This window comes from Maylandia zebra, linkage group LG16 (genome assembly GCF_041146795.1).
Source record: "Maylandia zebra isolate NMK-2024a linkage group LG16, Mzebra_GT3a, whole genome shotgun sequence".
Taxonomy (NCBI): Eukaryota; Metazoa; Chordata; class Actinopteri; order Cichliformes; family Cichlidae; genus Maylandia; species Maylandia zebra.
The window spans coordinates 22,500,043-22,526,627 of NC_135182.1; the positions used below are offsets into that span (position 1 = coordinate 22,500,043).

The 26,585-nt window shown below is 39.2% G+C and overlaps 1 protein-coding gene across 4 annotated transcripts in view; it reads right to left on the reverse strand.

The window, feature by feature from the left end:
• Positions 1 to 8,325: 8,325 nt before the first annotated feature.
• Positions 8,326 to 26,585, reverse strand: part of galnt13 (polypeptide N-acetylgalactosaminyltransferase 13) — a 35,521-nt gene continuing 17,261 nt past the window's right edge. For 2 of the 4 annotated variants that reach the window (XM_004555412.2, XM_004555411.2), the window contains exons 7-14: positions 25,896 to 26,013; positions 24,783 to 24,963; positions 22,956 to 23,095; positions 20,952 to 21,050; positions 19,704 to 19,838; positions 19,377 to 19,406; positions 16,272 to 16,494; positions 9,925 to 10,062 (exon numbers count right to left, since the gene is read on the reverse strand). In XM_004555412.2, coding sequence (XP_004555469.1) covers positions 16,309 to 16,494; positions 19,377 to 19,406; positions 19,704 to 19,838; positions 20,952 to 21,050; positions 22,956 to 23,095; positions 24,783 to 24,963; positions 25,896 to 26,013 — 889 coding nt within the window. In that variant the 3' untranslated portion in view covers positions 9,925 to 10,062; positions 16,272 to 16,308. Of the gene's footprint in view, positions 10,063 to 16,271; positions 16,495 to 19,376; positions 19,407 to 19,703; positions 19,839 to 20,951; positions 21,051 to 22,955; positions 23,096 to 24,782; positions 24,964 to 25,895; positions 26,014 to 26,585 lie in introns of all 4 variants that reach the window. The other 2 variants (XM_014408285.2, XM_004555413.4) reach the window with 2 other exon arrangements.

The window sequence follows — 26,585 nt, forward strand, 5'->3', positions numbered from 1 at the left end:
ATCACACACAGTCATCTGTGAATATCAATCATTTGTTTTGTATTTACTGCCATTTCATGCGGTATCTCTTGATTTTGTAGTGTAAATATCTATAATGGCCTGTTGCTCCCTTTTCTTTAACCCTTTCTCAATGCAAAGTCTCTGCTAAGTCAGTCTGGTTCCAGGCGAAATCTACCTCCCCTAATATCTTTTATGTCCCTGTACTTAACCACATGATATTCCTTGTCCAGTCAGAACCCAGCAAGCCCTACTGTACCAATGGTAGCTTCTAAAAACAGCACTAAGGCCTGACATAACTGTTTCCAAATGAATGATTGCATGGCAGCACAGAGCAAAGTTGAGATGCCTCTGAGCACTGTCTGCAAGGCACTGTGATTCAGTCCTCTTGAGGAGAACACACAGGAAAAGATTTCCCCATCAGTCACCAGGCCATCATAATTGCCAGGTGAACATTGGCTTCAGCTTCTGCACAATTCTGTGCTTTTATAATGAGTGCAGGGGGACACAGGTCACCCAATTCCTGCATTCTGGCCCTCATTAAGAGGAAAAGGCTATTCACATATTTGCAGAGCAAAAAATATGGCTATTAGTTTGGATTGGCCATCAGCCAGCCAGCCAGCACCACGAGCTAGAAAATTTTAATTGCTGTATTTCATACATATGCTCACTGAAACAAAAGTCTGTACACTACTTTTGTCAAAGTGTCTCTCCTGCATGTACTTCCAGAAAAAGAGCAATTAACTCCAGGATACAGTGGAGCTTTTTTAATGACAAAGTCCCTTTGGATTATCTTCAGTGTTCATGATTTAAAAATCCCCTGAGGCCTCCAAATCAAGAGAAAATTAAATGTTCCTGATTAAATAGGCACTAAGTAAAGTAAGAAAAAAACACTTTTTTTTATGAATATAAAAGAGCCAAAAGCCTGTGTGCTGAACACAGCACCCTGCACACAATGCACCCAGTGGCTTACTAACAATGACTCTTGTTAATGCTTACATAGTAAAATCAAAATTCTAAATGTGTGGAAACTGTGGCAGAGTCAGTGATACTGACAGACAGATATAGAAATTGGCTTTAAAAGTTTGAAAATGTAAGTTAGTCCATTTCAAGCAGGGCTTCGTTATCAGATTCAACCAGCTGCCTGACAGAGAGACAAGGTTTGAACACTTTGTGAACACATAAAAAAAAAGCATTCACCAATCAGAGAGTAAGAGTAGGGAGATTTGAATCCTCATCAACTGTTTGTCTGAAATGTGAAATGTGCTCGCCCCCTCCTTTCATAAAATTGCTTGCATAGCTCAAACTGTAACTCAGATCAACCTGGGTTAAAAAATCATGAATCCTCTTGCCTTTATTTTGCTTTGTTTTTTATTTGTGTGTGTGAGCATGTGAGTTTAGCCCATGATTTTCATTGAAATGCTGCCAAATTCTAGGAAGTAGAGAAGAGAAATGTTTCATCACTCATCCAAGTGACTTCCTCAGTCTCAGCTGACTGCGGGTTTCCCTAATCTTATAAACAGTACATTTGCATAATGACCAAACCTAGCACCACTGACTAACAGCATTGTGAGAAGGTGAAAGATGTACCCTCAGGCTCCCTCCTCAATTCAGAGATGGTATGCAGGAACCTTTGAAACTGCACAGTCCTGGTTACTGGAACCGTTTGTCATTGTGTACCTTTACTTTCATGTAATTCACAACAAAAGCTCCCATTTCCACATGGATTGATTTCAGGTTAACTTGCAGCCACAGAGACAATTACAAAGAAAAAAGATCATGCAGTGTTAGTAAGTGTTTTTTATCCAAACATGCAGAACTTATCAACTGTAAGGGAGTCTATAGAAACCATTAATTGAAGCATCATTCAAGCATCCCCAACCCTGCAGACACGCTTCCTTAATTCTGCTCAGCACATACGGTAGGCCTTGTCAGTGACAGCTAAATCCAAGAAAGAGGTTAAAGTCCGGGCTTGTTCTTGTCACACACCAGGAGGCAGCTGATGTGTAACTCTGTGCACTAAATTGGAATATATGCAGATAAGTTCTCATCTAATAATGAGAGAATTTTAAAAAAGTAGTGCATTTTGCTTCAACAAAGAAAAAGGGGTTTTCTCCACCAAAAGCACTTCTTCCATTTGCCATCTATAACTAGCGCTTTCCATGCAGATGTTAGTTATGCAACAGCTAGTGTCATGTGTTAGTCAGTGATCAGAAATACTTTGATGATCTTCTGTAACCCATTTCTTAAAAATAGCCTGGGCAAAACCTGATGGGCGGGTGAGGATGGGATTGATTTATTAATCTAATCAGACCAATGTAGGACACTAGATGCATTTGTCCCCCTCCCTAAATCAGCTAGGATAGCACTTGAGGTTATTCTCGGAAGATCAGCCATCATGTCAGGCAATCTTCTCTTATTTTCTATCTTCCTTTATAATCTCTACAATCAAAGACAGTGCAGGGAAAACCGCCTCAGCTTTGATGCTGGCTTTGATGGATTTGTTCTTCTACGCCCCCCACAAATTTACGACTTCCTCACTAAAAATTCTCTGTAATCTTATTTAGCTGCTACAGTATTGATTTCTTGAATTTTGAACAAGCAATCCTCTTCTTATAAAAGATGTGTGCTATGTCTTTTCTCCCTGCAAAGATTAGGCTTTAACATGATCTGAAGCATGCTGATTGGATGCTGAAGCATTATCAGACTCTCCTCTATACTTGGCATGTAATGTAAAACCATGTGGTGGATAAGAAGAGCAGCATCTCTAAACAAAAGGGCACCCTGGGAGTGCATTCAATGAGCCCATGGGGCAATGCCCTATTTTGCAATTTAAAAGAAAAGGATATATTGCAGACACAAACCATACACATAAACTGAACGGCTTCTTCCTTTGCTACACCTCTGCACCAAGTTTCATGACATTCACCTCAGACCCACCTCAGCCCTTGCTTTGGTGGAGAAATGGGAGTAAAGCAATTGGGTCACAATGTGGTGCCTCCAAGGGACATATGAAATTGTCAGCATCTTGTGGTAATCAAATGACATTACAGCTTTTTGTCAGTGATTGAAAGAGATGGCAACATTTAACCGCAAAACAAACTATCATACCTCTTACAGCTACGCAATCATAGATTTAAAAAGAGATAAAAATTGTAGGTACACTGAACAGCAAATGGGAATATTATTCTGCGTCTGTTGGTTTTTCTGTCCCTAGCTGAAGCGAGACCTTATTAGTTGTTGCCTGGGTCAAAAATAGCATCTGAACAGGAGTGCTTTGTCGAACAGCTCCTGGAGATTGATGATTGATTACCACACAATTACTGCTGAAAGCAGCGGGGCCCTTCCTCCTAATCACTGCTTTCGTCGCAAAAAGGAGATTATCACATAGGAGAAGCTTGTTAGAGCCACTTCCTCCCTGAAAATCAATAAAAATTACTCAAGAGATGGCAAGCATACATCAGAAATGTCTCAGTTGAATCCCTAGGCTGGCTCTGCACATCTACAGGCAGGTACTGTACATTATTCTCGGTATGTGTGGGTGTGTGGGTGCCTCCTGTGGCAGTGGATGTTACCCCATCTGAGATATTAGCCTCAAACTATGTCTAATTAAAGCTGCTTTCCAACGTAGGCGCTCTGGAACTTTAGGTCCCCTCAACAATTAAGTGCAGGATTTCTCCTTTGGTCTCAAGCGAGGCGAAAAGACACATTCAGAGGTTTGATTATCCCCTCTCTCAAGCAAACTGCAGATACTTGGAGGGATAGGACACAAAATGTCCAGCCTTGGATTTGAAGTCAGGGCACGAAAGTGTTGAGTTTCTTGTCATGATGGTTTAATGGAAACGGGTTAGGGAGACTATCAGACTTAAGGAGACGAGGTTCAATTGCTCCTGTTGCGTCCTTGGAAATTCCACCAGGATGGGCTCAAGGAAAAAAAAACAACAAACAAAAATGAGCTTTTCTATAAGCAACAGTAGTCATGATTTAAAGGGGGAAAAAACTCAAGTTAATGCTTGGATTTACCTTTAAAAGGATGGCATTTACCAACCTTATTAATAGCACTATTTATAATAACCCACTAAAACACATTTATGCACTTCAACACAATTATTCTATTGTTCATACTGTTACTTTTGTATTAACTATAACTAACTGCAACACACAAGACACAATTTAGTGCACACAAATCACACACTATCGTCTTTTATTGCCACATGTAGCTGAATGCACTGCAGTAAGTCTCACACACCGGTGCTGCAACTTAAATATTTCCTTTGCACTCATTTGATTTTGCTGGTGACACAAATACTACTGTAAACCTAAAGGTACTTTTATAGTGTGCATGCTTGGCTTCTGAATGAATTCACGTTTTTGAATAAAACATTAAATAATTCCCTTGTGTTTTCTAAACAAACAGTCTCAGGAATAATAGGGACTTTGTTGTGTAAAATGGGGGAATTAGACATGGTGTAATATGGTCTTTGGTCTCTAGATAAAACCACCTATTTATACAGTATTTCCTGAGCATAAAAAAGACCATGTTTTAAATAGCGGAGAACTGCAGAGTCTTCATCGTGAGGATGTTCTACCTTCCGGAGCGACAGAAAGCTGCAGACAGCCACAGATAAGGCTTCCATTAGGGCTATTATTTTAAAGCATCTCACCCCTTAATGGACCCTCCTGGTGTGCCCACAAACCCGCTATCTTATCCTCACAGGGCCCGTTAACCAGCCTGGGTTTCGCTTCCTACAGGTGTGAAACTGTCTGAAACCACAGTCAGTCCCCTCAGGGCAGCTGCTGGGAGCGCTGTGAGGCACTGATGTTTTGTCAGCCCCACAACAACAACTGTTAATACCTCTGCAGTGGGCACCTTAGAGAGCTTTGAGAAATACTGATCAAAAAGCTACCATAAGTGAGGACAATGAAAATGCACAGTATATCTGCTATGAGTGTTTATTATTTACCCACTATGTCTAATGAGACTTTAGGCACAAATAGTTTTTGTTTCTAATTTTATGCTTAAATGGTTATTCTTTCTTTTATTTGATGAAAAAATGAAGACTTACACCACTCTCCTCACTGTACTTTAAATGCAAAGCTGAGCAGAAACAAGGAACATCAGCACACCCAACACAGTCAATATTCATTATTGGTCTATTTTTATATTTTTTGTACAAATATTTTTGCATGGACTTTGTTCTGGATTGCACTTCGAGCCAACACATCTCTATGAGGCTGTCAGGTTTTATTCAAAGCCCCTCCTTGAGCCTGGTTCTGCCAGAGGTTTCTTCCTGTTAAAAGCGAGTTTTTCTTTCCCACTGTTGCCAAAGTGCTTGCTCATAGGGGGTCGCCTGATTGTTGGTGTTTGTCTGTATTACTAGGTCTTTACCTTACAGTGTTAAGTGACTTGTATTGACCATTGTTGGGATTTGGCACTATATTAAAAATATATATATATATTTTTGCTGGATTAATGATGCTATACCCAACAAGTTAAAAAGTTAGCTTCAAAGATTCTTTGTTTCATGTAGATGTGAGAAAGGTGTTGAGACTCACATACTTGCTAACATCATATCTAATCAGCCAATCACAGCCAGTGAATTTAGGCATGCAGATAATGACAGGATTATCGGCTGAAGTTCAAATCGAGCATCACCTAGGGGAAGAGATGTCATCTGAACATGGCGTTGTTGTTGGCGCCGGGTTGGCTGAAATTACTTATGTACTGGAATTTTCCCACACAACCATCTCTGGGGTTTCGCGAGAATGGATCGAAAAAGAGAAAACACCAAGTGAGCAGCAATTCTCTGGTCCAATGTCAAACTGGAACATGACAGTTCATTGTACTTAAACGGCCTTCATAGGCACCTGGTTACAATCTAATATAGCTCATGTGGTGGAAAGAGGCAGTTGCATCATTGATGTGCAGAAAACAAATCTATGCAATAGCAAATTCAATTAGTTCGCAAGGCAAAAGTGGGTACTAGTCAAGCCTAACTTACTGTATAAAGTGATGAGTGTAAGGATGTTCGTCAGCATGTTCAAATCGTTTTCTAATTCCTACGCTCTGTGCTAACAAAGAGTGGCAGCAGATAATATTGTGCTGGATAAAAATGCCGATTTCAAACACATTTGCAGTGAGGAAGGTGTTTTATGCCATTTTTAGTCGTTTTACTAGTTTTTAGTTGGGTGACTAGACTGACACCAGCTGTTCTTGAAAGTATTAACATGATTTGCTATGAAGTCTATTATGAAGCCTGATTTGATAGCTATAATAGAAGAAGTTGGAAATGCTACCTTGTGTTATATCATGGTGGCCACTGGACTGTGGGCAGCACTTTGGAAATCCTGGTTCCAATCAATAAGCCTGACATTTATTGAGTAAGTCATCAAGCCTTTTTTTTTCCTGATTCCAGCTTCTGAAATGTGCAGACTTGCTGTTCAGACAACTTTGCCTGTAAGAGGTTTGAGTATAGAAAACAAATATTAAAAATATATGCTGTCCTTTTCAACAACTTAAGGCTTCAAGGCTAAGCCGTTAAGTAATCAACTGAACAAAAATTAGAAAAATGAATGAATATTCCAAATAATAATTAGTAAAGTTGTATAATTCATGACGTCCAGTGTCTGCTGGGTATTCTGCTAGCTTTATTTTTTCAAAGCTTTGCTCAAAAAGAACAATTTTGTGTCTCAGACTTTTTCATAGTCACCTGAAAGGTCGAGCCTTCTGTGATTAAAAGCACACAGAATAATGACAAACTCCTTTACACATAAAGCAAAAAACCAACAACTAACATTCATTACAATGTAACTCTTATAGTATCCTGTTGTATTGGTGTTTTTTTCTAGCTCATAATAAAAGAGACGGTACAATTTGCTACATTTAAAAAGGACAGAGTAACCCCGGGTAATGAGATGTACGTGAGGCCTTAAAAGCTTATTAATCAACCGTATATTTTGGTGCGACAAGCTGTCAGGTGCTCAACAGTGAAGCTAATCATTATTTTATGTTCAGAAGTTTTATTTTTTCTACAAAAAAAAAAAAAAAAAAAAAAAAAAGCGAAATGTACAAACAGATGACAAATGTGCAACCCACACATTGAAACATTACATTCCTGTTCTAACACCATGCACTTTAAGATAATGAAAAACAATAAATGTGTGTGCGTAATATCAAAGAGGTCACTGGTTTTCAATCTGAATGCCAAGCAGGCACCTGGCATCAGTTCAGTATTCAAGCAGCATGGGCAGTATACCCCACCCCTCATGTACTTAGTCCTTCAGATAGTCTCCGAATTGGTTTTTGTGGGACCAATGAGGATTTCCAAAACACAGCACAATTTCAAAACCCACAGTCAGCACTGTTTTTATTACTTCCAAATCTATCACGTGGTTTCGTTTAATCATCATTCAGTATGTTTTGCAAGAATATTCCAGTTTTACAGCATCTTAGAAAAATAATTGGTTCTGTATATATAACAACAATGGTGCTAGATACATCTGAACAGCATTATGTACAATACAATTTGTTTGCCGAATGTGGTGAAAGATATCTGTAAAGGTAACGATGAGTACTGATATACTTCATATTCACTTAATGCAATGATCAAGACTTTGTATCATTTATTTATGAGATATGGTAATTATTTAATATCAATAAGCTGCAATATTTTATCTCAAACCATCCTTTTCAAACATAAAACGCCTCAACCATCCAAAATCACTAAAAACCAAACATGTAACAACTTTTATAAGGAAAGATTTGCACCCGGATATGTCATGATATCTCCTATGGAAAGAATTTGAAATCATATGGAAACAGACTTAAAAATAATCTTTTTGATGTAATGATGTTTTGATAGCTATAATATTACAGTGTGATTTTCTCAAAAGTACCTGTTAAAATCTACATTCATTCAAAATGTATCACTTGTATTTCTAGTCCAAAACCAACATCATATTTCTCATCACCTGTAATAGATTAACTTCCATGATGTAATTCCTGTTGGAGTAATACGGAACATCAACAGCTGCGTCAGTTAACAACCGACCTGGAATTTCAAAGATATGTTTCAGGTATAGTGCTGTGCAAAAGTCTCGAGTTGCCCCTCATTTCCTTTTGCTTTGCTTCCAAAGTGGTTAGCGTTTCATGCAATTTTTAAAGTGGTCTTGAGCAATAATTATCATTTGAATCTTTAAAATTTTGTCTTTGGACATTGACTGCTTTTTTTGTTGTTGTTTTTAATTTCAGACAAGTTCTTGCACCTGACCATTTTCAGACTCATGTTTTGGGGGGATTTTGCATTTTCTTTGGGGGGGGGGGGGGGGGGGGGGGGGGTATCTTTAGGCGCTTTGTTATTAGCATTCTGTTGCAAAAACATTTTCCCCACAATTTCTTTAAACCAAGACTATGAACAAAGGCATTCAGGAGAGAGGTTCAATAGTGAGTCTCTATAGCCATCTGTAAAACAAGGTGGCGGCTCTGTCATGGTTGTGACTGCAATTCAGCCACTATTACTGGGGGATCTTCAAAACTCATCAAAATTGATCAGATTTAGAGCCACCATCCCCAAACACACCGCCAATGTAGCAAAAACATACCTGGATAGAAAAGCACACAGTGAAACACTGTCAATCATGGACTGGCGTCCCCAGAGCCCGGATCTCAACATTAATAAAGCAGTGTGGGATCAACTTGACAGAATGGAAAGAAAGGCAGCCAACATCCAAAGACGACCTTTGAATGTCTTTTAAAAAGCCTGGAGAACTATTCCTGAAGACTTACTTATGGAAGTTACAAGAAAGCTGCCTAAGAGAGTTCAGGCTGTGTTGAAGAATACTAAAAACTGATTTTTTTTAAAGCTCCCTAGAATTATACAAACTGTTTTGTCTTATACTGCATCTCCATGTATGTTTGCATACTTCAATAAAGCACTGCAAATATCAAGAAGTTAAGGGTGGCTCAAGACTTTCTGCACAGTACTAGAAACTTTAAAGAGATTAGTACAACTCTTTAACCAAGTTTAAGGGATCTTCATAAAAATGGCACTCCTCTTAAGTTAAACTGTAACAACTGATATGGGTGTCAGGGCTTCAACTGAAATTTGATTGTTCAGTTTGTTAAGGTTGGGCTTCCGTTTTCTCTCGAGCAGATTTATTACCACACGGTCTCATGAAATGTGATAAAAAGACACGTCCTAAATAGCTAATGCTACAGTGGGCTTGATAGAAGAAGGAAAAGCATTTGTAGGTTATACAGGGCTACGACTTTATCCCTTCAGTAAATCACCTTAAGAGGGTAACACCTATCAGTGCTGATCTCCATATGTTAGTCAACAGTTGCAGTTAAAATGACCACCATTCTGCTTCAAGCATAGACACAGTAGACACCGACACGAAAAGAGAATGAGCAGCAAACCAGCTGTTTTCTTTTACAACTGTACCTATAGTAGATACATCAATGCCTGTCTGGATACAGTGGTGGTTATAGAATCTCAACCATTGCAAAGATACGTCTCAGAAAATGACAAATGGTCTCCTGTTTATGTTTTTCCAGAAGCTAATCAGCAGTCAGTGCAGCAGATTCACAGCTAGCAGGTGTCCATCACAGTGTGACTCCTTTGATGTGAGTGTTTTCCATGCACGACCCGATACGTCATTATCCTAGTTCAGATCTGTAAAAGTTCCCAAAGCTACAGCTCATCATATTTTTAGAAATGCAGGTGCCAGTGCAGTTTATCCTCAAACCTGTGTTGAACTGTAATACGATCAAATGGAAGAAAAGCCGCTGCTGCCCAGTTCTCTGCATTTCTTGGCCAGGATGTAAAAGCAAGAGGTGCATGATGTGTGGTAAGAGCCATCTGGTGAGGGTAAGGAAAGCCAGGACTGGTTGGGTGGAGAACGACAGAGGACTGAGGTGAAGAGTCAGACGCTAAGGGTCATGTTACGGAGCAGCCACTGCTGGGAACGGCTGCCATTGCAGTCTCTCAATGTGGGGACCATCTTGTCGTCCTCAGAGGGCATGTCCAAGCACTGGTTGCTATTCACATGCAGCAGAGTAAGTCGCTGGAGAGAAAAGATGAAAAAACAAAACAACAGGCAGTTACAACTGATGTAAATATATACGCATGACATTAAACAATTACAAGTTGAAGACCAACCTCCCCTGTGTTTTACAGTCATGTACTCTCAAAGATGCAGGTCATCACTGAGGGCATCAGTGTCAGCTGCCAGTGCCTCACTGCTTCAACTGTGGTCTGAAGAAAAGCTGAATCTATGCGCATCACTCAAACCAACCCTCAGATTCATTTTAACTACCAATTTCCCAAATTGTTGTACCATTGACCCAGTAAATAAACTTAAGTCTGTGCCTGCACCATTTATTAAAACAATAAAAACAGAATGACAAAATAAGGAACATAAAAAAGGGTTACCCCTCATACAATACATCTCTCACTGTGAAACGCTGTGGAAATCGAGGCTCCTGTCGGGGGAGAAACTTGTCATTGGCACTTTAACAAAAGGATGTTTCTGTGATTGACTGAGCTTCAAAAGCATCAACCTCTCTAGAGCCAACTCCCCCCCACATTCAGTGGTAATGGGAAAAGGAGTTGTTTTAATGTTAAAACCACTGCAACAAACTCGCTACAGTGTTTTCAGTTTTATCACTATGTTTAGGTTTGCAAACTCCTGTATGTTCATTGAATAGCAGGTGAAGACACATCATGAACAAGTGGATCGCATACAAAGTAAACGTAGACCTGTGCATACATTTGACCTTAACAAGGAGGTCTACTGAGGCGTTTTCTAGTCTTTAAAGCTGATTTTTGGACCATTAAAAAAGTGATTATATTCTGATTACGAATGTAAATAACACATTCTTTACACATCCCGAAATTACAAAGCAGCTTTAAAAATTAATGTAGGGTCTGTTTATACTCCGTTTTTATCTCTGTTTTGGTCTGTGCCATCAACAAAGGAAAAGATCCGGTCCTGTAGCTCCTAATTTTCACCAACCATTCACTGCAGGCCAGAAAATCAAACCAAAGAGCTGAAATGATAGCGATGTGAGGTGATAATAATGTTTGTTCCTCTGAGTGACCCTTATCACATACATGTGGTGATCTGGTCCATTCTCAGGAACAATAATAAACAGTTTTAAATATTTATTTATTCCAATTATTAAAATAACCTAGGAAAAAGAGTTTATTGTTAACACTGCAGCTCATTATATTTACTTTTTGATCAAAGTGCTACAGTATAATAGGCACCATTAGCACCAGCAGTAATACTGCTGGTGCTTGTTAGCACTGACCACATCACGATTATTTATTCAACACCATGCTTGGGATAAACTGTGTTTTTATTGTTAATGCGACACATTATAGCAGCATCTTTTTTCAGAACACATAAGTAACCAGGTATCACGAGGAGAAGAAAAAGGTTACAATGTGACATTAGTTGCAACAAATATCTCTACCCTAATGATTGTGTGTGTCTTAATCAGTACACCACAATGACCGCCTCTCAGTTGCAAATTTGTTACTATGGTTGCTGTAGCTCAGGAGGTAGAGCAGATCATCTACTAATCAGAAGGCTGGTGGTTCGATATCTGGCTCCTCCAGTCTGCATGCCGAATATCCTTGGACAAGATAGTAAATCCAAGTTGCTTGTATGGATGGGTGAATTAGGCAAGTTGTATAAAGCACTTTAAGTGCTCAGTTAGAGTTGAAAAAAAACCTATATAAGAACCAGTCCATGTATTAGCAGTGTGTCACAAAAAAAAAAAAAAAAAAAAAAAAAAAACAATTTGTTGCCATTTTTCAGCTGATTCAAAGACAACACAGTTTGACAGCATTAAATTGCATCGCCAGGTGTTTCATCGGATTTGAGGTGTTACCTCCTTTGACAGTATCACAGTATCAGCTTAAAGCACTTGTTGCAGGCTGCTGAGTTTGCATCTTTTGCTGTGAAGTACAGCCAGACTTTTGACCGCTTCGCCTTGGGCATTTTTAATCTGTAGCTCTGCTCTAAAAGAACGTAGGTACCTGGACCCGCCTACTATCCTCGGAAACGTAAAATGATTGGCTAGAATCTAAAGTGTATCACAGCTCAGGAAATAAAGCACTGAAATAAAGCACCGTAATAAAGCACCGAAATGTGCGCTGCTTTTCGGTCTGGTTACTACCGTTTATGTCAGAACCGGTGCCATCATGGCACCGGACACCGGTACCCATCCCTATCAACAAGGTGATTTGTAAAGAGTTATTAGCAGAAAACCTGCCATATTTGAGCAGGGTGTGCAGTGTGTCCTTAAAATTTTTGAGGAAACTAGACAAGTGAAGGACAAAAGAAGTGGCTACAGCAGATTCACTGTATTTGTCGTGTCCTTATAAAATAGGGGGGGGGGGGGGGGAATCCAGCAAAGACCTGACACAGAACCAGAGAGATGTATCTGGCCATTGAACTGATCCATCTCTTGTTCACTGACACATCATAAGAAATTGTTTGAAATTGAGGCAGAGAAGATAAAAGGCCAAGACATGCCAAATTATATTTATAGAGTGATAAATCCAGTTTAGAAAATTTAGGTTCAAATCATCATGAACAGAGGAGTTCAGGAGAAAGGTACAACAGGGAGTGTCCACAGTTATGTATTAAACATGGCGGAGGATCGGTCATGGTTGGGGGTTCAATTCAGCCAGTGGTGCTAGGGACCTTGTCAAAATAGATGGAATTATTGACACCGAGAAGTAAAGTCAGACTCTGACCCACCAACAACTATAAGGCATCTGATTGGCAGCAGCTTCAGTTTTCAGCGTGGACTCAAACACACTGCAATGCAGTAAAAGCACGGAACAAAAGAAGAGCTTTGACTGTCCTTCAAGAGGCCTTGAGAATTATTCCTAAAGACTACTTTAACACAGAGTGAACTGTCTTAGGCAGCTTCCATGTCATTTTTTAAAGTATAAAGTCAGTAACACCAAATATTGACTTTCAAGCTCATTGCAATTGCTCAAACTTTGTTGTTGCCTTATAAACTGTATTTCTATGTATGTTTGCACGTTTTGAGAATCACTGCACTTAGTTCCCTTTTTCCTAGCAAAATATAAAGAAATAAGAGGTTGCTCTAGACTTGCACAGCATTGTATACCAGTAAAAACACCTGTACAGAACTAATGAAGGTGTGTAACTGCAAAGCTTATCATTATAGAAGTATTTTAATAACCTTACATTTCTCACAGTGGCTTCATTACACATCACAGGCCAAATATGCCATCATCTGCTAACTAAATTGACCGTGGGACAAGTTGGATTGGGCTCTGTCTAACTGGGCTCAGGTGACAATGACTGATTAACTGGCTTTCTTCATGAAAGACATTTTAGTAAAATAATGATGAGTGAAAACCATTTACACTCTCAGGGATCTGGTACTGTGCATACTGGCTCACTGTCACAGCTCATCAAGACACTTAAATAGAACAGGGTCCCCGTTAATGTAATTACAGTATTCCTTCTCCTGCTCCACTCCATCGCTCGTGTCTGTCCTATGTGATGCTTTTTCGTGGAAACCAGAAAGGCTAGAAAACAGGACAAACTGGACCAGACTGGAAATAACACACCTGTTGTGATGAGCTCGAACTCAAGCACCACACAAGTGGTATGTACCACAGGAGAGAATCTGTGGCTATCTGCCACACGTCACCAGAGATAACACCCCCCACTAACAACTGTGAGAGAGCCCTCAATAGCCTTGATTAACCATTTATGTTTAAACCCTCAGTAGTAACATGCTTCCGCAATTTCATTCCTCACTTGAGTTGCTTTTCTCATCCTAATGATCACATGCAGAGGAGTAGGGGACTTGAGAGTTGGTTTGTAAAGAGAAGCAGAGCCTCTGCAGAGAAAAACAATGCCACGAGAGAAATTGGGAAAATTATGTTAGGAGCTACAAAGATGCCATGTAATATATGAAAATGTATAAGCGTATAAATGAAAACCAAAACAGAGATAGCCTCAGGTTTAGCAGTTTGCAGCTTAACACAATGTTATATTGGCATAAAAAATAAAACGCAGGTGAACAAGTAACCTAAAAATACATCATGGCATAAAAACTGGTCATTAAGCATGATTTGGGGGTTTTTAAATTCTGCAATCGAGGCATAATTCTTCATTAAAACAAGATTGTGCTTTGACAGTTAACAGAGGATATTCAGACTAATGAGCTCACGGAGACGCTCAGGCCATGTTTGATCTCAAGCTATAAAACACAAGGGCCCAACACTATCTGCCTGGATACAAAGAAGTGCATGCAAACACAGCCACACACACACACACACACACACACACACACACACACCTTTCCTGAAGTACACATTGCAGACTGCCCTACAGGGCACACTTGTTCAAACAGAGTGAGAACAAAGAGAGCAGGTGGCACACAACCTCACACACCTGTCTAAAAACAAAGGAAAAGAACAGTAAGCTTGTGCTACACTATACTTTAATTTAAAAAGTAGTTCTTTAATAGTAGTTGTAACTTCATAGCAAAGTTCTCCCTAAACTATTGAGAAGAAGAATAAAAAAGAAGCAAAGATCAACAATTTTTTCCTAATCCAGACTGAATGAATACTACATTTTTGAGCCATGCGCAGGGCATAATCATTTACAAAGCCTTTCTAAACAGCCTTAAATCATAAAGATACTATTTTTCCTTTCATTCAAAATCTAAATTTACTCCAGGGGAACATGTGGCACAAGAAAAGTATGATTTGAAAAAGAAAAAAGTTCCATGTTCAATGAAATTACTCGAAATATGGAGGCCCTGTCCTTTGCTCATAATTATTTCATGCTTGCTTTGGGGCAGAGAAAACTCCCATCTTCCTCCCAGCAAACCAAGCACAGTCTCCAGAGCAAGAAACCGAGTGTGTGCACAGCTGAGACCAGCTAATTAAATGATGACCGTTTCTAACCATAACCCAGGTTGAGGAATAGCATCCTCTTTATCACCACACAGCACACTGGACTTGCTGAAAGGCAGAGAGGTTCTTGTTTTGACGTGATCTTCTGTGCTTGCTGCTGGGGATCTAGATAGAGGAGTGGCTTTTTTGTGGGATACAAACACAGCAGATACTTTTGTATCTCAGGGCAGATTCAGCAACAGTGTCATTTGCTTTAATGGAGCCCTTCTCTTGTGTACGTGCTCCTCTCTGCTTGCTATGCTAGGAGGACGTCTGAGAGTGAACAGCAAATCAGGCCATCTAACAGCAGGTCACTATACTGCCACAACTCTGACACACACCAGCAGTCCCGGGAGCTCCTTACCCAATTTGCCCTGCTTGGACACAGAAACTGTGGCATGCTACAGTGAAATTGCTCTTTAGCGTTTTGAGAGATACAACAGTACAGGATTCTGAGGTGTTCACTCCAAATTACTCAACAGAACAGAATTGGCTACAGAGAGAATGACTGACAGACACAAAGCCTGGAAAAGGCAGGAAAATAACAACTCCGAAATGGACAGAAATGCTGAGCTGAAGAACATTCCTCACAAAAGTATGTAAATAAGAAGGCTTAGTGGTGAAAAAACACTGATAATGGGCATTTTACAATGTACATGGAACACTGTGTACACAGCTGCTTTTGGCCAATAAGAGAGTGGCCTCAGCAACTACAGCCATGAAAGATAGGTTCACAATGAAGGATCACTTCAAAAGAACTTGTAAACAATGGCGAGCCCATTTGAATAAGCTCCGCATGCAGATAATCAGCTAAAAATAAGCACGTCCTCCATCTCGGCCATCATTCATCATGTGCAGGCAGTCCAGGGGACAGCCAGTGAATTTTCACATCAAAATATAATATTTATTTTGGAAAATAAATGTCAATTGAGATGTAATTTAGCAAAAAGATTAGCTAAAGGTCTTCCAGATAGCATCTTATACAGAGAAGCATCTTGACAGGACATCTGTCATTGTGTAATGAAGCTCTTCCCACATCTCTGTGCACTCCCCCCTTGAAAGGTCACCAATAACAAAAAAGTGTTAATGCTTCCTAAAACACATGCACATTCAGGCGTACACCTGGAAGAACCACAAGTCTACTCTCACTGACAAAAATCAGAAAATCAAACATACTCTCAAAACAGCCAAAGTTGCCTATTACAGCCCAAACAGGTCTAGTGAATTCTAACAGTGTGAAACTACATTGCTACAGAGCAACTATGATGACCACCAACCTCTAATTCTACACCTAACTTGTGCTAATCTGCTCACCTCACGCCCCCCGTAGCCCCCGAGAGCAGACTTGAGTTTAGAGAAAATAATCCGTGGGACTGAAGTAGAGGTGTCTAGCGACCTCCAGACGAGTGTAGTTGTGGAGGATCCACGACTGTATTGGACTGTTGTTACAGTACTCCACAGTGGGGCCATAGGTGCCGTCCTCCAGACGGCCGATGGTCAGACATGATTGGGTGATGATGTGGAGGAAGGTGTGCTTCTGCAGTGAGCCAGGAGGGAAAAGGGACAGATGGTTTTCAAGGTAAGTCACAGAGTCATAAAGTAATTCTTAAACTGATGCGTCTGTTCTTCGCAGTAAACTTTCCCAGACACTGACTAAATGTCTGACTTATTTGGTCCATTTCTTGTTTTATATAGTTATTAGATGGACCATATCTTCATAAGCGATATGGGTCATGTTTCAAATTATTCATGTGACTATTGGCTCAGTCACCCACGAAAAAAGGTAACAGGATGGCAACCTCCTTGCATCAAATCAGTAGCAACAATCACTTGTAGGCAGATCTCATTGATGCAGACAGATTGGCAACACATTAAAATCTGTCTGCATTTATGAATCTGAGTGTGTTTGCACCAATAAGCGCTTGCCCATTGAAAGTCTCCTGGTTAAATTCCTATATAAAAGCAAGCAGAGTGCCTATGTCATTCTTTAGTTAAACTGCCATCCTGCAGCAATTACGTCACAGTTTAATGTTTAATATAAAGGTGCCATATTCTGCTGATTTATCACAGTGAATCCCTCTGTTCTCACAGATTGCATGTAACTGCCAACTTGACCCCATTCAATGGCAGACTGTTGACAGTCTGATAGGAGACCCACTTATTTTTAATAGACATCTTGATGCACAAAGTGGCTTTGGGGTCAGCAACTGACTGCAAGTAGTTGCAGGCCTGGTTGCTGTCTCCAAAGCAACCACTTGAAAGTCTAGGAGGTTGGTTTCAAAGTTCAAACCCCTGAGAAAATGACCACATCAACAATTTGAACATGTCCTTACAATGAGGCAGACGATATTTGCCAAAATTAGCACAATGCAAATAATTTTGGGGGGCAATTTATAAAACGAGATGGACAATTTAAAAAAAAAAAAAAAAAAAAAAAAAAAAAAGTTAGATGACATGTTTTTACTAAATATCTATGTTCTAATTCGTGGCAGGGCGTGGTCGGCAGGGAAAGCGGACCCAGCCTGCACAGGATCGCAATCACGCCTCGCCAACTTAAGATCGGTATAGAGTCCTGTTGTGGTGTTGCTGTTGTTGTTGGTATGTGGCTGGCAGCTGGGAAGCTGAGCCGACTTGTGTGAGCTTCAAGCGTAATAAAGAGAATGTCCAACAGTGGTGAAACGCGGTCATGTCATGCCCCTTACCTGCAGGAATTTGAGTTTATCTATTTGATTCTCCCATTTTACTCCCTGATACAGCCTGTGGCTTAGTGTGCCTCACTTGTAAATAGCTATTCAATCAATATGCCAATCCATGCCTCAAACTCTTTATCTCCAATAAACTCATTACTTGCATTTTGCTGCAATAGTTCAAGTGTGAATTAAATAACGATTAGCTCAAATATTTTAAGTCTTAAAAAAATAAAGAACATTCTGGGTTTCTTTAGCCAGAAAACTGGCTGGAAAAAAAAAAAAAAAGTTTAAAAACTACATTAGACTCTACTAAAGCTAAAACACAACTTGACAAGCACAGCAAAGTTAAAAAGTACAGATAAATTGGTGAAAACTTCAGCGCACTTAGAAATTTTGGCTATCATGTGTTTGAGTGGGATATCCATGCGAGGGAAAGCACAGCAAATAGAACTTATTGCTGGCTGAAACAGCAGAGTAGGTGAACAGGAAAGTGGATGTCGGTCACAACTGTAAATGAATACAGGAGGAATATGGAGAAGCCAGGTATTTCTGTGAAAGTGAAACTGATGACCAGATGAAATGTTAATGGTACTGTAGTCATCCAGGATTCAGTCCCTGTCAGTCACACCTGGGCTAAAAATAACACCGGCTACTGACAGCGATGAAACCCCAGAGCTGTTTACAACAGAGACCGGTCCTCTTCGTTATGAATTATTCATTTTATTCTCTTTTTTTTCCCCCATTTTAAGGAAAACACACTGAGAGCAAAGTGTAATGAAAGGATTTCTCCATGGATTTGTTCAATGCTCGATGGAAAGGCCTCTGAGCTTCCTCACTTTGTCATACCGCCATGTCAGTGATAGGACATCTCAATCACTCATAGACAACTCTGCATGCGACGCTGCCTTGTCTAACCATCTCCCAGAGGATTAAAAATGCATAAATTGTTCATATAAAAATGCTTTTTGAGTTGTGTAATCCATAATGTATTTTGATGTATTCTAAGGAAACAAGGCTTGAGAAGAATATTTAGTTTTCCTATGAGATTCAAAATGTCTTTGTTTCCTGCCCACAACATCTGTTTCTTCATTTGACTGAATATCAAAAATGCAAGCTTATTACTGCTTGCATACCCAGGAATATTAGGTAAAGTGAAACCCTGGTGTTCAATATGCAGCGTCTAGCTTTGTCAATTATATTTTCTAATTCAGTGCTATTGCAAAAGGAAAAGACTTTGATACATACATATATACACATATAGAAATACCTGTAATGAGCAACACAGCTAAAAAAAAAAAAAAAGAAAAGAAAAAAAAAAAAGACATAAGGTTATTATTTTTTCACCTCACCATTTTGCACCTAATGCATGCAATCATTTGTCTTTGATATTTGTAGGTGATACTTGTGTTTTGGTTTGTTTGCTTGTTTTTGGGGTGGGGGGGGTGGGGTTATAGGTTAGACTTCAGTTTCTCTCTGCGATGTAAATTATTTGGTGACTTGATTGTTCTGCTGCACATACAATATATTTGTCTACAAAATATAAAAGGATAAATTGCAATGCGTGATTCCAGGTCACCGATGTAGAAAAAGACTTCAGTACACATCCAAAAAATATATTTATATAAACGATCTACCGTACTAAACACTAACACTTCAGCGTCCACACACTCATACTCACAATACTAAATCACAATGTGGCACTTCAGGAGGGACAAATTGAACAGCTTACCTCAAAATCATATTCCCACTTGCCAACATACTACATAATGAGACCAGAAAAGAGAAACAGCTGCTGGGTTGAAATAGCAACTCAACTTCCGTGGTGCTTTAAAAAAAACAAAACAACAACAACAGCACACAGCACCATCTTGTGGCAGAAAACAGTCATTCTAGTTTTCCCACGACCAAAGATCCTCAGTGTCCTATTGCTCATGAAATTACCTTTTGACAGGTAAAGGTACAAACGTTAAATTGAGGAACAGGGGAAAAGAATGGCCACTTGCTTTAGAACCCTTATTTTGAATTATTTGGATCCTAAAAGGGCCACAGATCCTACCTCAGCATCGTACTCAAACATCTGATTGCCCTTCATGTGGTGACACTTGAGCATGACAACAGGCCCGTTGAGGCGGGAGACATCCAGGCAGAGGTCATCTGTTCTGATTTCTTTATCCGCAGTGTACGAGAACACCTACAGGAAGAGGTTTTATTTAGCTCTTGAAAAATATCAGTAACATCAACATCACAAAAAATAAAACAACAGTATTGTAAGGGGTTTTAGGGATAGATGACTAAACTGTAAATATTTTTTAAACCTTAATTTATTTTTTATTTTTTATTTTTTGTTTTTATTTACACTCCAGAGCTTTTTAAAAATTTATTGTGTACTTTATTGGGCATTTCCAGGATGTTCTACAGATATTTTTTATACAAGACTGGACAGATATTCTGTCTTGTGTGCTGCAGAAAAAAAAACTATAATGAGATTCGAGTATAAAGAATATTGATTGGACCAAAGTGAATTCTGGGTTAGAAATCTTTGAGTCTAATCAACACTGGGCTTCAGAAATGAGAGAGAGAAAGCATTGTATTGAAAATCTGCACATTGACTTAGAAGTTGGAGATTAACACACTCCTTGCTTCCAACCTGAAGTCAAGTTTTTGGGCAAGATAATGTACTGCTAGAGGCTGCACTTTAAAATTAAGTACACCCCATGATTTAGTAGCTTGGAGAACCATCTTTAGCAGTAATAATTTGAAATGATGAGCAATAATTTGAAATCATTATTCTCTCGAATCACTGTGGAGAAATTGAAGTTTGTTTCTGCGCAGCTCTCTTAAGCTCCTGCCATAACATTTCAGTCAAGTTGAGGTCTGATTTGACTGGACCATTGCAACACCGTGATCATTTTATTTTTCAGTCCTTCGGCTTTAACATGCTAATTGAAGCCTGGATGGTCTGAGATCTAGTTCTTGGGATTGTGCTTTAAATATCTTTAAGTATTACATGCCCTGACCTTGGAGTAAATTTGTTGGCATGTCTACTCCTGGGAACATTGTGTTAACACCTAAATGCTCCAGATCAGCAAATTATAGAGGTGCTCACACCTGCTAATGATCAATTAATCAAGTATGTTTAGTTAGCAACACCTGGCTGCTACCCAAGTAGAACGCTTAAGGCTGTGCTTAGTTTCATTCAGATTTAAAGTTACATTTGCAAATTCTATTATAATATAGACAATAGTATTTCTTTTCACAATTAAGCATAATACTCTCAATACAGTATTTCCTGTTATCTCCTCACCTGGTTTCCACCCATGCCATGGCAGTTGAAAAAGCCAACCTTCTCGTTCTCCTTTCTCCCCATGTTGTCCATACACTGGTTGGTTTCAACATTTCTGATCTATAGACAGGAAGTTCAGATTTACAAATAAGAAGTACAAGTTTATTAACTTTGTAACACTAAAGTCTTAAAGGGTTACATCATAGCATTTTATTTATGTTTCTTTTGACAACAGCTAGGCTACAGGAACAGGAAAAAACATACATTACCAGAATAATGACGTCCCATTTAATACATCAATATAAAAAAAATTCCTTTTCTAAGTCCTTGTTTTTTGTCCTCCCTTATTGTTTGAATTCTTCATCCAAGGATCTCTTGTGCAAATTGATTATCAATCACTACATCTTAAATATTGTCTTCCAAAGAAATTAATCTGTTAATATATAATTAGCAACAGCATTTTAGTTCACTCAGTTGTACTGAGTATCTTTAGGGTTTGATTAGTTTTTTAATTAACCTTTTAAACCCAAATATTTGATCCATGAGTTTTGGAAACATACATCAGTGTTTTGTTTTTAATTCTTTGTCAGAAGGTTTAATAATCACTCGATTTCCAAAATCTTTAATTTTCTGGCAATTATTTCATGGTTCAGGCTTTAAAGGGTTAAAAAATTAACCTATTTCTTGGCATTTGATAAAATAATCATATAAGCAAATAACAGAGAATAATGTTAGTTGCCACCCCAGGTTTGCAAATATTGCAGCATCACTAATGCTGAAACCACTTTAAATGCAAGTCACAGATTTAATGATGCTTTCTTTTTGGAAACTGGAAAAAGTTTGTCACCATCTTCCATAAATCCTATAGCTAAAATCATGTATATACCATGTCACTGAGTTAATTTAGTCCAACCTCTGCTCATTATATCCACTTTTAAAGATGAAACTGAGCTAAGTTGACTGCACACTTCTCAATAAGCAATTATCACAGCTCCTACTGACTTCCAGTCAACTCAGCTATCTAATGAACTCCTACATTCACAGAGCTGAAGCGGAGCTGACTATGTATGTTGCCTAAGCCATTACCATGCCTATCATGCAGGAACGGAATGGCATTCATAATAATTAAGTGATATAAAACCTAATGGTTCCGGCTGTTAAGGAAAGGCTGACTGTGTGTTATGGGGGATGAGAATCAGCCAGAAGTAGTCTGGTTTAGAGGAAAATGGAAAAAAAAAAAAAAAAAGGTGCTGCAGTGGCTAAAGGGAGATAGAGAAAACCAGTTTTTACTGCAGTATAGGAGAGCAGTGCAAAGGACAGAGAAAAGTCCCCTCATCCTCAGCTGTATGAGTGTTAGAGGATTACAACCTCATTTCACACTCAGTTCTTAGACTGACATTACTTTTACATGACCTTCATCTATGTCCAGATAGCACGGCCCATGTTAGCACTGAGTTGACCCCCGCTTCAATGCTTCCCACACAAAGCTATGTTCATCAAGAAGCTGATTGTGGTCACTTTAAAAAAGCAGAAGGGAAATAACTAAAAAAAATCTCTCGTAAAATAAGCTGTGTCAAAACTGTAAATGAGTAGTTATCAAACCATACTACATGCTTACAATTTCTACATATTAACAACCCTATGAAAAATCTGATTTCTAAGGTAGGTACTCGGAAACAGTCTTTTTTTGTTCTTTAAAGAGCAGAATACAAAACTATCTAGAATGCATACACGAGCTTTATCTCACTGCCTCAACATGTGGGGGGGATCAATACCGACTCCTTGAACAGCCAAACGTCTGTTTATTATGCACGTTCAATACAAACTTGGTTGTTTGTTTTTCAGCTTTTTTTAAGCCTTTCCTAGATCCTGATATTTTCAGGCTATATCTCACAGAGATATTGTCTTTCTGAAAGAAAATGAAAAAAATGAGGCCAGGCGCTAAAAGGATATATCTGACTGAACGCAGAAGGAGCCGGTGTATGCGATACATTATAGAAGATTAGAGTATAAGAGAGCTCATACTTCACCAAGAGAGTAGTATCTTCTTGGGATCTGGGAGTCTGGGTAGATGTTCTCTAGATACCAGGAAAACGGTTTGCACTTTAAGGCTTCACGGAGGGTTTTGCGAGAGGAGACGTCTCCGTACTCCACCCGCATCACGCCTGCAAATGAAATGTCAAGACAGGAAATGCAGCCATATGTATCAGTGAACATCATCCGTCACATTAAGAGACACATTTTCTGCTCTGAAAAATAGGATGGTTGTGTCTGTGCACCACCGAGACCCGACACCAGAGGGAACCTTTATGAAGGGAAACAAAGCGCTTTACCTGAAAATATCCCAATCATAATGTTAGCCTGCAATCCCATTTACAAACAGTGTAATGTGGAAGATGCATCTCCTTCAATAGCGCACAAGTGCAAAAGCTGTGCAATAACTGTGGGCCATGATGTAAGTCACTTTAGCCAAATGTGAACTGCCTGATGTATCAGCCTTGATGAAACTAAAGACTAAGAAAGGATTAGACAGCGACTGGGCACAGACACTTACAAACACATTAGACAGATGGTTTCTTCCTAAAGTGCCGCTTGAGGACTCGTAGCTTGAATGCAGATAGACTCAAGGTGGTAATTTAATATGAAAGAGCATGATTGCAATGAGGGAAAATAGAGGACAGCTTTCAAAAACCAGTCAACATGTAAGACGTACAGCACTGTATGTATGTATGTATCTATCTATCTATCTATCTATCTATCTATCTATCACACATAACTAAGATATTGCAAACAGCTTACCAATACCATCTCAGGCTTTAATGTGGGAAACAGAAATATCAAGTTGGCAGATAAAAACAGTGAGCTGAAGGCTACTTTTCTCTCCCTTTCTTTTTTCTATCTGCGGGGGCTAAGCATCACATATTATAGCTCATGATGAATAGCCTCTTAGATCCAGTGCAGAGGAAGGACAAGGAAAGGGGTACACTTTTAATAGGATCACCAGATGCCACTCCCAAATTCAGCCTGAGCAACCTACTGTGCTCTTCTCCACCAATAAGGGAGGTCTGGCAGCAGCACAACCCAGATCATTCTCCCTAATGTCCTGGAGGAACAGACAGTCATCGCGGGGCCACAATATACAGAGAATCATCCATCACAGCCCTGGCTCTGTCTGCACACATGCCCGTGGAGAATCCTGCCTGACTGAGAGGAAGAGAAGGTCACAATTTGTGCCGTAAGATCGAAAGATTGGGGATGATCCCTTATAGGTTGGCTGGCATCTAAAACAGTTAACCCGAGATTTCTGGGATACCGCTTCCTGCAAAAGGGTAATCACATTACTAAGTCGACAGATGGAGGGGTACTCATCTCTCAATCTGCACAGTCGTATTGTTCTAGTTTGTCCATATGTGTTTGAGCTCTGTTTGAAAGATGGCCGTTCGTGACTAATTTCTGAACCCAAGTTCAAGAGAGCACTAAAAAAAAAATGTATCTGAGAGAAGGAATTAATTAATCCCACTTTGAAGATGGCAAAGCTGCATTAAATTCAAATATAAAAGTAAAAGAAAATGTACATTTGCATAAGAATAAAAAAAAAAACCTTGCAAGAGAATGAAAGACTAAAATGGAAGTGACATGTCTTTCCTTTTACACCAATTTGCTAAATTAACCACACAGGGGTCCAGCAATGAGGTTTGTTCACGTCTTCCTTTGACCAGCAGTGCACACTGAAACCTTTTTTATAACATGTAAAATCAGCAGAGCTGATTTAAACTCTTGGTTTTCAGTTTTCTGCATCATTTTAGTGGCTGAGAGTAGTAGTGACATGGTGGCGGTTTCATTGCTCTGTACCTGGTGATATGATATAAAAGAAGTCTTTGAAATCATCCATCCAGACTTCGGCCAGGCGCCTGTTGTTCTTGTTGATGACTTGGCCCGTTCCTCCAGGGAAACTGTATGGGGTGGCCTTCCGGAAAACATGGCCCACATGTGAACATGTTACAATTTCCAAGGAGCCACCGCATTGCCAAATCTGCAAGCGTAGAGACAAGGCAGATTTATGTAGTATGTGACAGGAAAGCAGACAAATAGGCTGGATAAAAACTGATGAAACAGTCAGTGAATGCTTGTTCCCTTTGTTCTACCCCCTTGATGCTTAGGTGACCTACATAAATGATAACGTTTGTTACCAGTAAAAAGATTTGCTCTTAAATTTTAACAGCGTACCATCGTACCACACACACACTTACTGTAGATCTGTTTGTGACTAGATGCTGCAGCTCACAGGCATGCCTTATAACAGCACTTCATGTTTTCTGATTACTAACGACAAGCTGTGACAGGAAGACAAAAACACCTTCTATAAACTGCCCTTGTCATAGTTTCTGGTACAGTAAGTGTCCCCAGAACTAAATTTTCAATGATAGCAAATTCAGAGAGACTCATGAGGTGAAGTACGAACCACACTATCACTAACTGGTAATAATAACATATACTTTTTACAATAAACTGTACAAACATAAAGCAAAGAGACTAAATATTTTTCCCTTATGTTTGTGTAAGCTCAAAGCTAAGTACACACCAACATGTAATATGAGCACACACATCTAAGGCTTTCATGTGATGTCAGTTCCACATCTGCAAGGTTTCATGAGTACATCCTGTACAGTTGTGACATTACAACAATGACAAAAATCTGTCCACAGATGTCTGCCAAAGTGCTCAAACCCATCAATGCACAATAGTACATTTGCCAGGATGATGCACAAAGAGAGACTCTCACAAAAAAATCAGCAGCAGCAACCACATGGTTGCAGCAGGAAACAAAAAATGTTTGCAACAGTGTATTTTTTTATTTTTTTTATATTTAGAAAGATCATCCAATTTTATAATATCTATAAATATCTATAAAAAGGGAACATCAAAAGGCAGAAACATGTGCTGGTACACAGAGAAACCACTCACTCTAAAAGACATTTCCAGGTTTTCTCCTCCCCAGATATCCATCCCTGGATCGTAACTCCCAATTTCTTCAAAATACGTCTTGTCTATAGAGAATAATCCTCCTGCCATGGTGGGAGTCCTGCAAAAAACATAAATTAAGGCAACAACACAAAACCTTTTTGTAATATTTCATTTCCTCATACTGAATTCGTTAGCATCTTTTTGTAACTAAGAGGAACATTGAGGATATAATAACAGGCCAATTTGTTTGACAATTTGAAACAAAGCCTTAGAGGGGCAATTACTTTTATCTTTTAATTCATTCTATACTCAAGTCAGTCCTAAATAAAGGATATTGTTTGCTGCTTGGAGTGATTTGCATACAGATGAGTTTTGTGAAGCCAAAAAAGGCAGCTCTAAGCAGTTTCTATTTTCCTGTTTCAAAATACATGGATGCTTATACTACAAAGAGAAACATCACAACTCTGTGGATGCCATTTAGGCAGAAGCTGGCATCAGTGGGACACAGAGGGAAAGATGATCTATTTCTAGCTCTAGATAAAAATGGAGCTTTTTATAAAATAATATTTTGTAGAGAAATTTAACTTTCAGCATTTCCTCTGTAGCCTGCTGTACAGAAAAAAAGCTGCATTTAATTAAGCTTACAAAATATTTCCAACTTTTTCAGCGTTTAATCTGATCTCGCCTCTC